This window comes from Meleagris gallopavo, chromosome 4, assembly GCF_000146605.3.
Source record: "Meleagris gallopavo isolate NT-WF06-2002-E0010 breed Aviagen turkey brand Nicholas breeding stock chromosome 4, Turkey_5.1, whole genome shotgun sequence".
Taxonomy (NCBI): Eukaryota; Metazoa; Chordata; class Aves; order Galliformes; family Phasianidae; genus Meleagris; species Meleagris gallopavo.
This window is the reverse complement of record NC_015014.2, coordinates 58,710,426-58,724,025: the sequence shown is the minus strand read 5'-3', so window position 1 is coordinate 58,724,025 and position 13,600 is coordinate 58,710,426. Positions and strand designations below refer to the sequence as shown.

The following is a 13,600-nucleotide window of genomic DNA, read 5'->3' as shown; positions in this document are numbered from 1 at the left end:
CTGCCCGGGGAAGCGAGGCCGGCTGCCCGCAGCGAGCAGCTGGGAGATGGAGAAAGCCGGGGGTTCGTCCTCCGCGGGAGGCAGCTACCCGCAGAAAAACGCCGAGATCCTCAGCAGCCAGTACGGCATCAACCTGTTCCTGGCCGGGCTGCTGCTCACTTTCGCCTGGGCTGTGCACGCCGTTGGTATCAGCAAGAGCCACCTGCTCTCCTACCTCATCACGCTGATGCTTGTTCAGCTGCTGTGGATGCTGTGGTACCTGTGCAGGAGCTGCACGCAAAGGAGGCTGATCCGAGACAAGGACACACATGCCGGAGCCCGCTGGCTGAAGTGTAAGTACATGGCATGCAGGTGGCACCGGGCACGGGATGTGTGTGCCATCTCCCACCTCCACACCGCACCGATCCCCTCTGCATCTCTATCAGGGAGCATCCCGGTGTTGGGGATCTGTGCACACAAAACGAGTGCTAGTTAAATACAGGCATAAAGATCCCTAATGAGGGATCGTGTGGGAAAACTGTCTCTAAACATTCCCACTTCCCAACATACAGTGCTGAAAGTTATGAAGCCTTTTTTTCCCCTTTCTCCCATGTATCAGGCTACTTTGGCAACACATAAGAAATAAAATACAGATTTTGGAAGAGGCAGTTGTTACGTGCAATGTTCCCACAGGATTTATCACCTTTTCCAGGCAATGAAATAGTCCTTATACTAGCACCAGTCAGAAATGTCCCCAAGGGCTCTCTCTACTCATATATTCCAGATATTCCCATTTGTACGTGTTCAGTGATACCTTAGAATAATTTTGTGGAATCACAGAATGGCTTAGGTTGGAAGGGATCTTAAAGATGAGAAGCTTCAATCCCCGTGCCATGAGCAGGGCTGCCAACAAGAAGTCAGGCTGCCCCGGGGCACCATCTGTAGGATCTTCACAATCACCAAATTCAACCATCAAACCTTAGAATAACCGAGAGTTAGAAGAGGACAAGATACTTGTCCAAATCAGTGTATAGTTTAGTAGGTAAAATATATAAGCATGTAATCAAAAGCTAGCATTACCTTGTAAGAAAAATATACAATTCCATGAGGATAATGGAGGGCTGTAATGGCCATTACTTGCAGTTCAGGTGCCTATTGTAAGTACACAAGTTATACCAAAGACTGGTAGAGCACCTTGCAGTCCCACCAAATGCCATATTTCTGGTTCCCAGGAAAAGGGAACCCAAATCAACATTACATACAGGAATAGACAAGCCTAGCTTTACCGACTGCTTTTCCAGTCTTGGTACTGCAAATAGTAGGTTGGAAAGTAAGTACGTTGAGTGCTATAAAACAGCCTAGGCATTAAGTATTTTCTTGCTGCTAGCAAAGATACAGCAATCAATTATCACAGCATCAGATAATGAAAAATTTAGATGAAAATCCCAAGAACATCTAAAATTTGATTAGTTTGAGAAGTAAGGCTGTGCTGTGAAAGTCTAGTTTAGTCTCAGTGGCTGTATGTCTTTCATTTTTCTTTGCACCTGTTAGCAATTATTTTATAAAAATTACTCCAGGGATTTTTTAGGGGATTTTTTTTAATTACTATCTTTTAATGTATAACAATATACAGCCATGGTCTGTAGACTCTTTCTTGAATGTATGGACTTATGTGCCAACTGTTTCTTTTGATTATTCACTGTTTTCCAAAATAATATTTGGTTCTCAGGCATTTTTTTAATTTATTAACTTTTGTGACTTAAATCCTACCAAAATTCATAATTGCAAGCTTTAATTTGATCCTATTTTGGACCAAGCTATGCTTTTCTTACAGAGAAAAACTTTCTCCATCTAAGCATGGAATAAATACTGCTTAATATGGGTGAGTACAGAAGAACCCCCTGCCCTTTCTTCTGTTGGCACAGAATTCACAGCATTTCATTTGTCCTACAGGATCTAAGGAGCTACAGACATTGAGAAATAAGATCCTGGAATGCACTACTTGGTTACCTTATCCATTTCTTTTACAAGCACAGGATTGCTCTTTGTAATATGTTCTTAGCTGTGGCGGCTTCCACGGTTTTTCTTGGATGTCTATGCTGCAATTCAATAAATTCGTCCTTAGGGAAAGTCCTACACTTTCCTATTCTTAAGAGTTTCTTGTAGTTACATCGAGCTCCTTTACATCAAGTAAAACTCCTTTATCCTGTATTAGTAAGACAAAACTTAGCTGAGCTAAACTGGTAGTTCCTCTGCCAAGATCCCTCTTGTTCTTCACTGTATCAATGGTTTGGCATAGAAATCTTTTATTCTGCAGAGAAGTCCAAAAATGAGGGGAATGGATACATTTTCATCAAGTCTTTCCACAGAAAGCTCTTGGCAATTCTTGACTAGCTTTATCAGCTTCTTTAGAAGAACGTGTCCTTGCTTTCATCACTGGAGAAAATGTCTGTGAATCAACTAGTACAACATGTAAACACAGGCTCAGCGTATTTTCAAGATTCCCTTCAAACCGTGATTATCATTTTGGTAAAAGTGGTGGTAGGTGGCAAATGTGGGAAGAGAATGACTTAACAAAGTCCTCTTGTAGCAGAGTCCTGGCATACAGTTAACAAAGCTAGAAGGAGAAATGGCCAATGACAAGAATTGCTTACAGAAAGGTTTCCTGAAGTCTTTTTGTGCCTAAATGTGAACTTTGTGAACTAGAGCAGTTCCCTTCCAGCTTGCATGGCAGACCAGCCTCTTCTACTTGCTATGACAAGAGTTCCTGTAAGGTCTTTGTCTTAAACAAAGTCTTGTTGTCCTGACCCAAATAATCCCAGAGAAACTGATAAAGAATTGCATAGATGGACTCCTTCCCTTTAGTTGTTCCAAATTTTATTCCCCTGAGGACACTTTCCTGTAATGAAAAGCTCTGTAATCGTTATTTTGAAGTTCAGTCTGCTGAGACAAAGAACTCAAAGGGGAAATTGATTGGTTTCACAAATGGCTTTATTTCATTATGTTCTCCAGCAGCACATCTTCTGTTTAAAGCATAGGTGGCTGGTCACCTTACCCAGTTCTTGGCAGATTTCAGCTTACATCTTTTTCTTACTTGCATTCAATTGTCCTTTATTTAAACCCAAACTCTATTTTTAGAGTGACATTTTCACAACTGTATCATCTTGGTTTCCTTCTTCTTAATGGCTAATAGGAAGAATTAAGGCAACACTTTGCAATACTGAAAATCCTATTCTTGATCTTCTAAAATACAGAAATTTCAATGGAGATTCAAAAAATAATCAAATTTTCTTAGTATAGTGCTCAATTATATTTCTTAAACTTACAAATATAAAAATAGTGGAACCATCTTCAAAATTTTTAATAATGGTATATATCAATAATTAGGATTAATTTATAATACTGAAGTTTTCATCTTTGACTCCTTTCTAAGAAAGGAAACCGTTTTGTTGCAGTTTTGGTCTCTGACATGAAGTGTAGCCTCCAAACAAAGAAGATGGCATATCAAGTGATTGTGTTACTGCCTGCTGTAGAGTTCTTGGGTCTGGAAACTGTAATACTGTTGTTCAGTTCCCCTGATTTGTATAGTTGGCTTTGTGACCACATAGAGCATTAATTCATGCACTATATGGCTGCTCCAGAGCTACATTTTGAGAGACTGATCTTGCAAGGACTTGAGAGCCACCTACAAGGTGCTGAGAGTCCTCAGGTCCATTGCTGGATGGACTAGGTGTGCACAGTGGTATGCTTTAGTGGTGTATTGGGCAGAGGTTTTCCGTAATCTTACCTATTACTCTGAGTGAGTTGTCCTCATGAACACAGATCCACTTTTATTTCCCTAAACAAGAATATGAATAGCGATTTGCATTTATTTTCCTGAACAAGATTTTGGCATGAGGTACAGATTATCCCTAGTCTATGTATAATGACATTTTCTAATATCTTTTCATTTGCAGGTGGAATTACATTATTTGCAGTGATTACTTTAATTCTGGACTCCTTTAAAATTGGATACTATATTGATTTTTCAAACTGTTTGTCACCAACTGAAGGCATCTTTCCTGTTACACATGCAGCACACACCATCTTACAGGTAAAAGTCACCAGTTGCAATTTTATATTATAGATGTATTTCTTACTAAAAATATCGTTTTTTTTTTTTTTTCCTTCTCATCATCAGTGGATTTTACAGTATCTAATTTCTAACTATTTAACAAGATAATTTTGAGGGCTAAGTTTTAATGCATGTGTATAAATTTTATGCGCACATTTGGACTATGCATCCTGACATTTCAGTAATTGCTCAGCTGGAAAACTCCTATGGGTTCAAAAAAGAAATTAAAAAAAAACCCCTCCATTGTAGTTGAAGTTATATGCTTTTCCGTTTGTTATGTATAAAGCTTTCAGAATTTTGTGGCAGAAAAGAGTAGCTTGACTATAAGACAATTCACTTGTTTCTGTATGGACAACTTGCCACACAAATATCAACCTATCTGTTCTGATATCCCTGATAGGAAAGGATGCATGATTCTTCAAGTGGGAAAAAAACAACTTTTCTTTGTGGGTGATAAAATACTTGCACATCTTTTGTGTAACAAACAAACATAGATTTTGTTTCCAGAAGCATTTGATTCTGCTTCTCAATAGCTGTGCAGTACCAAAGATAGTCAACGTCTCCTGTAAAATGCTCCATCCACTTGTTCACTTTCAGGCTTTGTCTCTCTATTACATTGCGACGTTTCATAGCAGATTTGTTATTGCATGAATAAATGTTGCCCTTTTCTTAGTTACATGGCAAAGCAAAGAAGGAGGTGGCCAGTTTTCTTAATAGTTTTCCTTATTTTGAGTGCCTGGATCGTGAACACCACCTAGTTCTGTTGCAGCTTGTTATCCAGTCTGTGTGAAAGCACAAATAATGAAAACTGTTGATATCTGCAGGACCAGGTGCATTTCATGGTAACGTGAAGATTGAGATTTTTATCCCCTTTCTTGTCAAGACATTCTGAAATTGGAATTCCTTTAGGCCTCTATGAGCAGATTTGGGGTGAAGAAAGAAAGGAAGAGCCACTAAAGAACGATAATCAGTTGCAGCCAGGTGATCTGATGCTCTTTTGAAGATAATTAAGGAACACACTGATGCGAGTGAGAACAGGAAAGAAAAGAATGTTTTTTCTACTGATTGTGGTTGCATTTAAATGAGCCATCAAACCACCTACATTCTACATTTTTATAACAGAAAAGAAAAAATAAGTCATTGAAATTTAAGCAGTAGATCTCTATCTTTTTATCTGAGAGTAATATTCATATTTGATGGAAGTAGACATAATTTTACATTCTTGTACTTTTTGCTCTCCATGGAATCACAGAATGGCTTGGGGTGGAAGGGACCTCAAGGATTATCAAGCTCCAATGCCCTGCTGTAGACAGGGCCACCAATGTCTAACAGTTTCTTTGCTTTACTTTTGAGAAACAAACTTAAGAGGTTGAGCCTTTTTTTTTTTATTCCTACTGATCTGCATGCAGCATTCTTTATTGCATCCAGTAACCCCTACTTGATGGTGATCAGCTACTGTGAACTAGTGTGGAATAGATGGAGCTGAACAAAGAGAACAATTTTTGTTTAATTTAATATTACATCAGTCATGTTGCTGATTGTATCATTAGCTTAGCTTAAAATAATGAAATCTTGAATGCTAGTATGAGCACACAAAGAAAAAGTAAAATGTGTAATTTACCACATACCTCTTACTTAAGAAAAATCTCATGTCCTTGAAATGCAGGCTGAAATTACACCAGAGAGGAGTTCTAATTACTTGTCATCCGAAAGCCTAGGGATTCATTTTCTACAGAACATGTGTTGGATGCTGTTGTATTTTACTCTAATGAGACATCCTATTACTTGCCAGTAAATGAACAAATATATCCTGCAACTGTGCAAACAATGAACTAGCACTGACCTGCCTCTGATCTCCACCGTTCCAAGGCAGCCTTTGCATTAAGCTCTTTCACAGACAGAGCCCTTTGTTCCTTTGATGCAACATGTGCTCTGGGAGCAAAAACTAGATTTTGTGTAATTTCTTTACTTTAGTTATTTTTCTATTCCTATTTTCCTTCCACTGTCTTGACTTCAGTGTTTGAACTAAGCTTCTTTTTTATTTTAGTTTAGAATGTTTTCACATCTGCTGTTAGATTTTACCACATATATCCCATGGCAGAGATAAGGCTAAGGTGATAATTATTCATTTTAGTTTGAACTTCCATGGCATCTTATAATCTTTACATTTGGAGTTTTGCAATGGTTATCCTTCCTTTTGTGCATAATTGGATGAGTAGGTGGTTGGATTCTTGGATTTGAGCAAACTCAATTCCAAATGTCCAGTAGTGTCTTCTGTGCCCTGGACTTCTAGTAGAAGCTACAGAGTACTGCACAATCATGTCTTTTTCAGAAATTAGATACTGAATGTCACAGGCAGCACCAGCTGTGAAGGCACCCTACCTTACTGAGAAAATGTATCTCCAGTCACTGTAGCTGCTGCAGAAGTAACCCAAGTTACACTTTTCAATCCATTTCTGAAACATCACACCAAATAGGTCTCTAAGACAAGACCTTTGGATCTTTTTCTCTCCTACTAGTTCACCTACAGTCAAGTTCAGTATGCTAGGAGCTTTTCTGAGTAAACAGTAATCCCAGTTTCATGATAACATTGCTGAGATTTATCCATCTTGCCCCATGTCAGAACATTTTAGAACATGTTTTGTATTAGCAACATCCTGAGGTTTTCAATTTCCCACCACAGAGATAGCAAGTAAAGGGGAAAGAAGTATTATAAGCAACTAATTCAGTACCATTCTTTTTCTTTTGTTCTCCAGCTTGATCTTTCTGTGCTACACTTGAGTGCAACTGCATTTGTCCCTCCTAATGCAGTCATCACCCAGACTGATAGAACAGCCTTTTCTCTTGCTCTCTGAACATCCATTGTTTGCTTCACCAGTTAAGTCTGCCCTCTCATTTGTCTCTTTCCCTTCATAGAATTTCATGTGTTTAGTAAATTATTCAAACATAGCATCAGCACACTCTGATGTGCAATCAAAACATTGTCTATTTTATTTCCTTTGTCATTAAAATAAAAGTCTCTTCAGATACAGAAACATAATATGTTTTGATGAGTCATTTTGAAACTTTCTACTATTGATCCACTGGCTTAAAATCCTAGTCTCCTCATGTCTGGGACGTTATGGCTGAGTGTTGGAAAGGACCAGGAGTAATTTTACAGGTGTGGATATGGAGCCACCGTGGTATAAGTCATCAGTGGATTTAATCATCAAGGTTTCTGTTTTCAGACATGCCTTCCTTTTTGAGTTTCATACATATGCATTAGTATAATGACATTTCTCTTTATTTCATTCATTTAGGTATACTTTCTTTGGTGTCACGCAAAGGATATTATCCAGTCTTTCAAAACACTTGAAAGGTAAAGTAGATCTGATCCTCATCGAGAATGCAATAAGTGCACATCTGTACAGTGTTTTAACACCTACAGTTTTACTGTGTAAGGGATACTGAAAACTCACAGAGCTTGATTTTCCTCTTAGTTGTGTTATTGTAAATAAAAAGTAACACCGTTCACCCAAGTTGGAAGTTAATAGTCTGAATTATTTTTTTTCTTCTTTTAAGCATGCTTGTGTTTCATAATATACAATAGACACAGAATAAGTATATGTTTATTATGAGAGAGGGAAAGAGTAACGTATGACATGTCCAAAATCATGTATGTTTGTTAGAGGAAGGAAGCATCAGATTTATGTCTGAGAACTATGCACAACACTGTTTTCTCCTGCTGAGATGGAATCTGCATCATCAACCTGCAGTCAGTGCAGTGTATCTGGGATACTTTATAATGACCTTCTAGGAACTCTCCTTTTGGAGCTAGGTGCAGGCATGCAAATACTTTGACAAACACAGCCTCCCCAGCAGTATCCTGTGCACCCAGCTCAGTATGGGTTCTGTATATTTCTGCCACCAGATCTTGATTCTCCTGCTGTAGTTGGTGTGTCCTCTGAAACAACTGAGTACATGCATTTGGTATGGAACTGAGGGCTGGCCTTTGAGGCAGAAGAGCTAGCTCTGATGTATTTTGGTTCTGTGAAAGCATAGATTTGTGAACATGAATGTGTGACACAAAAGTGAAATAAACAAACATAGGAACTTTTTAAATAATAATGTCAAGTTGTCAGTGAGCTGACCAGTTCTTATAGGAAGTAAAAGAAACATAGTCAGAAACTTCAGCTATGATGATGGCTCTCCTTTTTTCAGCTCCCTTGGGTAAACATTTCAGCCTCATAGCAGAAAGCAGAGTGATCGCAGAAGGCTTGCAGTATCACATGGAGAAACCAGCTCTGTTTATATGTAGAATTTCTGAAATACCTGATTGCAAGTCATTCACTGCAGACAGTTCAGTAATAAAGGACAGTTTCTTGGTGAAGAAACACCATCAGTCTTGGGTGCAAGAAATTAGTGCTCGGCAGAACAGTGAATGAAAGGATTGTTCCCAGGAAATAGATACCCGTCTTCTACAATAAAAAGGGAAATGCTGGGCAATTAAGAACAAGTATTATATGGATTTTACTAGAAGGTTCAGAATCATTAACCCACTTCTTTCTCTGATGCCATTCCGTTTCACCAAGCCATGACATGGCTTGTCCAAGACCAAGATTCTTAAAACCACTTGGAGACCTAGCCTCACTGTACCAGTAGTCCGAATGGGATAAAGCCCTCTGTTGTCTTCAAGCTATCTCCAGGAGACAAAAAATGCATGGACTAGAAGTTAGACAAAGCAGTGGTATCTCTTAGAAGAAAGGCCAGCCACAGTGAGTATGAAGAAGCATCACAGAAATACAACTTGCAGAACAATTAACCCTGGTCGGAATGTTAATTCACTGTCATTAACATGTCCAGTCCAAAGAATAAAAAACATCACAAAAGAGAACATGAAAACATCCCATCTGTGTTTTAATATATTAATCCATTTTGTTTATGTACTAATTTGAAGGTCTAACATTGATTGTGCTCCACTGTGGAACATGTTTAGAGAGATCATTTGATCATTTACTATTTTTTTTCCCTGCACTAACTAAATAGTGCCACATGTGGTACTATTAATCCATTGTATTTAACATACATATATATAGATAGATATAGACATATGTTGTGCAGATTCCTTCAATAATTACTTTGTTTTGTAGGTTTGGGGTTATCCATTCTGTGTTCACAAATTTACTCTTGTGGACAAATGGAGTGTTAACAGAGTCGAAGCATCAACTGAATGAACATAAGGAAAGACTAATCACACTTGGCTTTGGGAATATAACAATAGGTAAGATGAAGTGTTGGTACATTTTGGAATTCCTGCTCCCACACAAAATGCTACATCTCTGCAGGATAGAGCTGGGTACTTGCTGTATGGGCAAGAAGTCAACTGATATGCAATCTTTTTATATAAAAACTAAGATGATGTATTACCATGATCATATATCCAATTTTAATGAAGTGCTGTGATTATTAGAAATGACACTAGTGTAAGTAACTGATACGAACGAGAGGAGCCTTTTTCTCATTAAATTTGTGCTGTCCATCTGACCCAAATGATTGAGGACTCAGTCCCTTGGAATCTTTGATATTTGTATAGTAGAACAGTATTTCTACAAAGGCTCCTCTGCACTTTGCTGCAGCATTTGTTCATGGTGTGATTATTGCTAAGCAGCTAGAGATCACAGTTTGGGGACCATGCTAATGACTTAAACAACCTGAACCCATTTTGGATGGCTGAGTGGACAGTATGACGTGTTGTCTCGCTGAAATCTTACCCTTATGTTTTACTGTTTTATTTATGTCTTTTTTGTTCTCTTCAAGCAATAATTCTGTATAGTACACAGTTCTAATCTCTCTCCCTTTCCTTTAGTTTTAGATGACCATGCTCCTCAATGCAATTGTACAACAACAACTCTCTGTTCAATATTTTCTCAAGGAATATATTACCTGTACCCCTTTAATATAGAATACCACATTCTAGCATCCACAATGCTCTATGTCCTGTGGAAGAACATCGGCCGCAAAGTAGAACACCATCAGCAATACAAAACTCCATTCAAATTCCACGGCATAACCATTGGGATGATTTTTGGACTAATTGTGTTAACTAGCACAATAGCAATTGTTGTGGTATATTTAATCCAGATTGGACGTTCGAAAATCAAAAGCGAGTTAGCACTGACAATGTTTTACCTCCATGCAATCTTTGTGCTGGCTCTCATGTGCACAGCTGGAGTCATTGCCCTGCTGATCTACAGACTGGACGATAGATCATTGGACAACTCCAAAAATCCTGCTCGAAAGCTGGATGCAGAGCTGCTGGTCGGCACAGCTGCTGGGTCCTGGCTCCTATCCTGGGGCTCCATCCTAGCAATTATCTGTGCTCAGGCTCACCCCAAATACACCTGGTATAATCTGCCCTATTCCATCCTGGTCATCATTGAGAAATACATTCAGAATCTCTTTATCATTGAATCCATACATCGTGAGCAGGAAAAGGTGAATGATGATGTTAAAACCCTTCGAATAGTGACAGTGTCTCGAGGGAGCACTTTGACACTTACACCCTCATACAAGGAGATTTACAATGGCCACACTGCCCAGGATGCCGGGGAGTTGCCGTGCCTGTTCCATGGCAGCATCTGTGCCAGAGAACGTGTTGGGAGCAGTGGTGACAATGAAGGGACAAGTCAGGGAGGTGGTTCGGGCATGCATTTTGCCTCTGAGTTCTCCCTTTGCAGCAGGAGCTCGGTGGCTGACAACAAGAGGAGAATTCTGAAGAACATTGCTGCATTTTTATTCCTCTGCAACCTTTCGGTAAGGCATTTTGAATGTAAATCACAAGCTAATACCCAAAAGCTTCCTAACACTTCTAGCTTGATAAGTATGTTAAAATTACATGGCTCCATAGTCTGTAGCAAGTAAATTTTAGTTCTTCTGAAAGAGTAAGTGGATATGCCTTTGGGGAACAGAGTTTATCTAAACATGGAATCTAACTTTTTTTAGTCATCATAAAGGAAACATAAAAAAAACTATCAGCAGTAAAAACTGAAATTTCTGCTGTTGTGCCCTGGTAACAGGGAGGGTTCAGAGATTTCCGAAACTAAACAGCAGGCTTATGGGAGCACAGTCATTATGGGCTGGTCCCTCATCATTTATAATTAATATAGCATTGCCTTCTTCCCTTGCAGCTTTGGATACCACCGGCCTTTGGGTGCCGCCCAGAATACGACAATGGGCTGGAAGAAATCGTTTTTGGCTTTGAACCTTGGATAATTGTTGTGAACCTTGCGATGCCTTTTTCTATTTTCTACCGGATGCATTCAGCTGCCTCACTCTTTGAAGTCAATTGCAAAACATAGATCATACATGGTCCCTCAGTGAACAATTGATTGAATAATTAATTAAACAAATAACAGATGAAAGAGTGGATGAAAGAGTGAGCTTAGCAATAGCTGCTCTACAGATAGAAGGTTCAATAAATATGTCTACAAGAAGGGACCATAGCTAGTAGCATGTAATATTTTTTTATTTTTTATCTGTGCATTTCGTTACATATGTAGTGTTATGATTTAGACTTTTCAAAATCATATTAGTGTTAACTGTACATAGTCAAGTTAATTTAATCTAATTAATCTTTGTTTTGGTCATCAGCGATTTGCCCTGAGTTTGAATAGTTTGTATTGCTCTTTTTTTCATTTACTGTGGCCTCTGAAAGTTGTTTAAAAAAGGAAAAAACAACTGCTTGACTTCTGAGGGAAATTCCCAAGGACTGCTGTACCAACTGATGTCCCTGAGTCACGGATGCTCTGAAAACCCCGCTTTTTAATTCCTAGACACATTTTTTATAGTAAAACATGAAAATATTTTCTGCTTTGTGGGGTTATGGGAATTATATTAAACTTTCTGAATATTGGTGGAAAATCAATATTTAACTCTTTTTTTTTTCCTAACTATATGGCATGAAATCCAAATGACTAACATGTAGGTTAGATACCATGCTTTGTATAACTTCTTCTGATAAAATATATTCCTATTAATGCATCTCTCTTGTCTTGTAATTACTCTATGACATAACTGTGAAGTAAAGTTTTTTCTTCTATTCTTTATTCACACATCCTTGAAATGTTTTGAAAGAGAAAAATCTAGTCTTGTAGCTTAAATTACATTTGTTCTGTTGCCATAATGCTTTAAATTCCCTGTACAATTTCTCTTAGTAGCTGCTAATTTCTTTTTACTTCATTCTCTTGGTTGGAAGGTAACCATATATACTCCTGCAGGGGTCTGGTAGAACGCAGCTTTCAGCTGTTTTGTTCACAATCACGGATCAGAACGGAAATTTTGGCTTTGTACCACTAGAGGGCAAACACAGACCATTACCTGATGCCTTCTAGGAGTTTCTTCATATAGTAGTTAAATTTCGAATTATTCTGTGGCAAATACAGCCATAACATACCTAGGAGCTCTGTTACCTGCTTTACCTGATGCAAAACCCATATCAAGTAAAGCAACCTGAAGTCTGAATTAGGTTCACCATCACTGAGGTTGAGCATGAGAACACCTGTGTTCCTGCAGAGCAATTTCAGCTCCTTAGAAGCACCCCTGATCACATCATTGTAACCTCTGCCTCTTTCTGGTGCCGCTTGTTGTGCTCGTTTATCACACTGCTATTGGTTTCTGCCCTCCTTTTCTCTCGTAGCCTTTTCTATCTTTCCCCTGGAACACAGTACCTCATCTCACCTTCTTTCACACTCCTTTCATGAAGCTCTCACCACTTGGTTCTCTCAGACCAGTTTCATTTCAAGCAGAATGAATAGGGCAAGCTGGAACATCAAATAAAGCTTTCTTCTTCCTTCCATACCAAGGCTGGACCAACTTTCCAGCTACTTCTGGTATTGGAGAAAACTCATTTTGCTAGTAGCCCCACAAATTCCATTTCAACCTTTGAACAACAACAAAGATTGGTTAAGGAAAGATTCCTTTGGCTTCCGCTGTTTGTGGGATGGGTTGCATGTCATTCTTCAGCCAAAAGTGGTGCTCTTTCACTCACTTCTAACACTTGTGTTCAGCCAAAGCAGAGCTCACTAATCCCTAGGGCCAGAAAAGGATCCATATGCTGAAATGGGAACACTTGGCACACATTTGGAATTTTCAAAAATAAATAACATTAGCATCTTTGTCTGTCATTACTTAGTCTTCTCTTTTTCTCAACATCACTACTGAAATAATTTCATTTGCCCACGGTATTAAATTGATTTTTAGTGCTAAAATTAAAGTTTATTTGGAGCAGCATTCTGGCTGCAAATGCTTTAACCATGCTAATGAGCAAATTTTGTTCCAAGCTGCACTGATGAAACCCCACTGACTTAATTGATTCAGGGAACTGGAGAGCAGATTTCAGTCTGAGAGACATAAGAGATTTTCACAAGAGGATTTGACCCAAAAATATAATTTTGCCCAAATAGAGAATATTTTACAGAACGAGACCTTAGTATAAATTATTCTTGATGCAGTGGTAAGTCATGAAGTTGT

At 38.6% G+C, this 13,600-nt stretch overlaps 1 protein-coding gene across 1 annotated transcript; it reads left to right on the top strand.

Annotated features, from left to right (window-relative positions):
* The first annotated feature begins 11 nt into the window (after positions 1-11).
* OTOP1 (otopetrin 1) lies at positions 12-13,329 on the top strand. The gene is made up of 6 exons (XM_010710413.3): positions 12-332; positions 3,936-4,072; positions 7,393-7,451; positions 9,223-9,353; positions 9,939-10,885; positions 11,260-13,329. The coding sequence occupies exons 1-6, from the start codon at positions 47-49 to the stop codon at positions 11,428-11,430; spliced, it is 1,731 nt and encodes a 576-aa protein (XP_010708715.1). The 5' UTR covers positions 12-46; the 3' UTR covers positions 11,431-13,329.
* Positions 13,330-13,600: the final 271 nt, after the last annotated feature.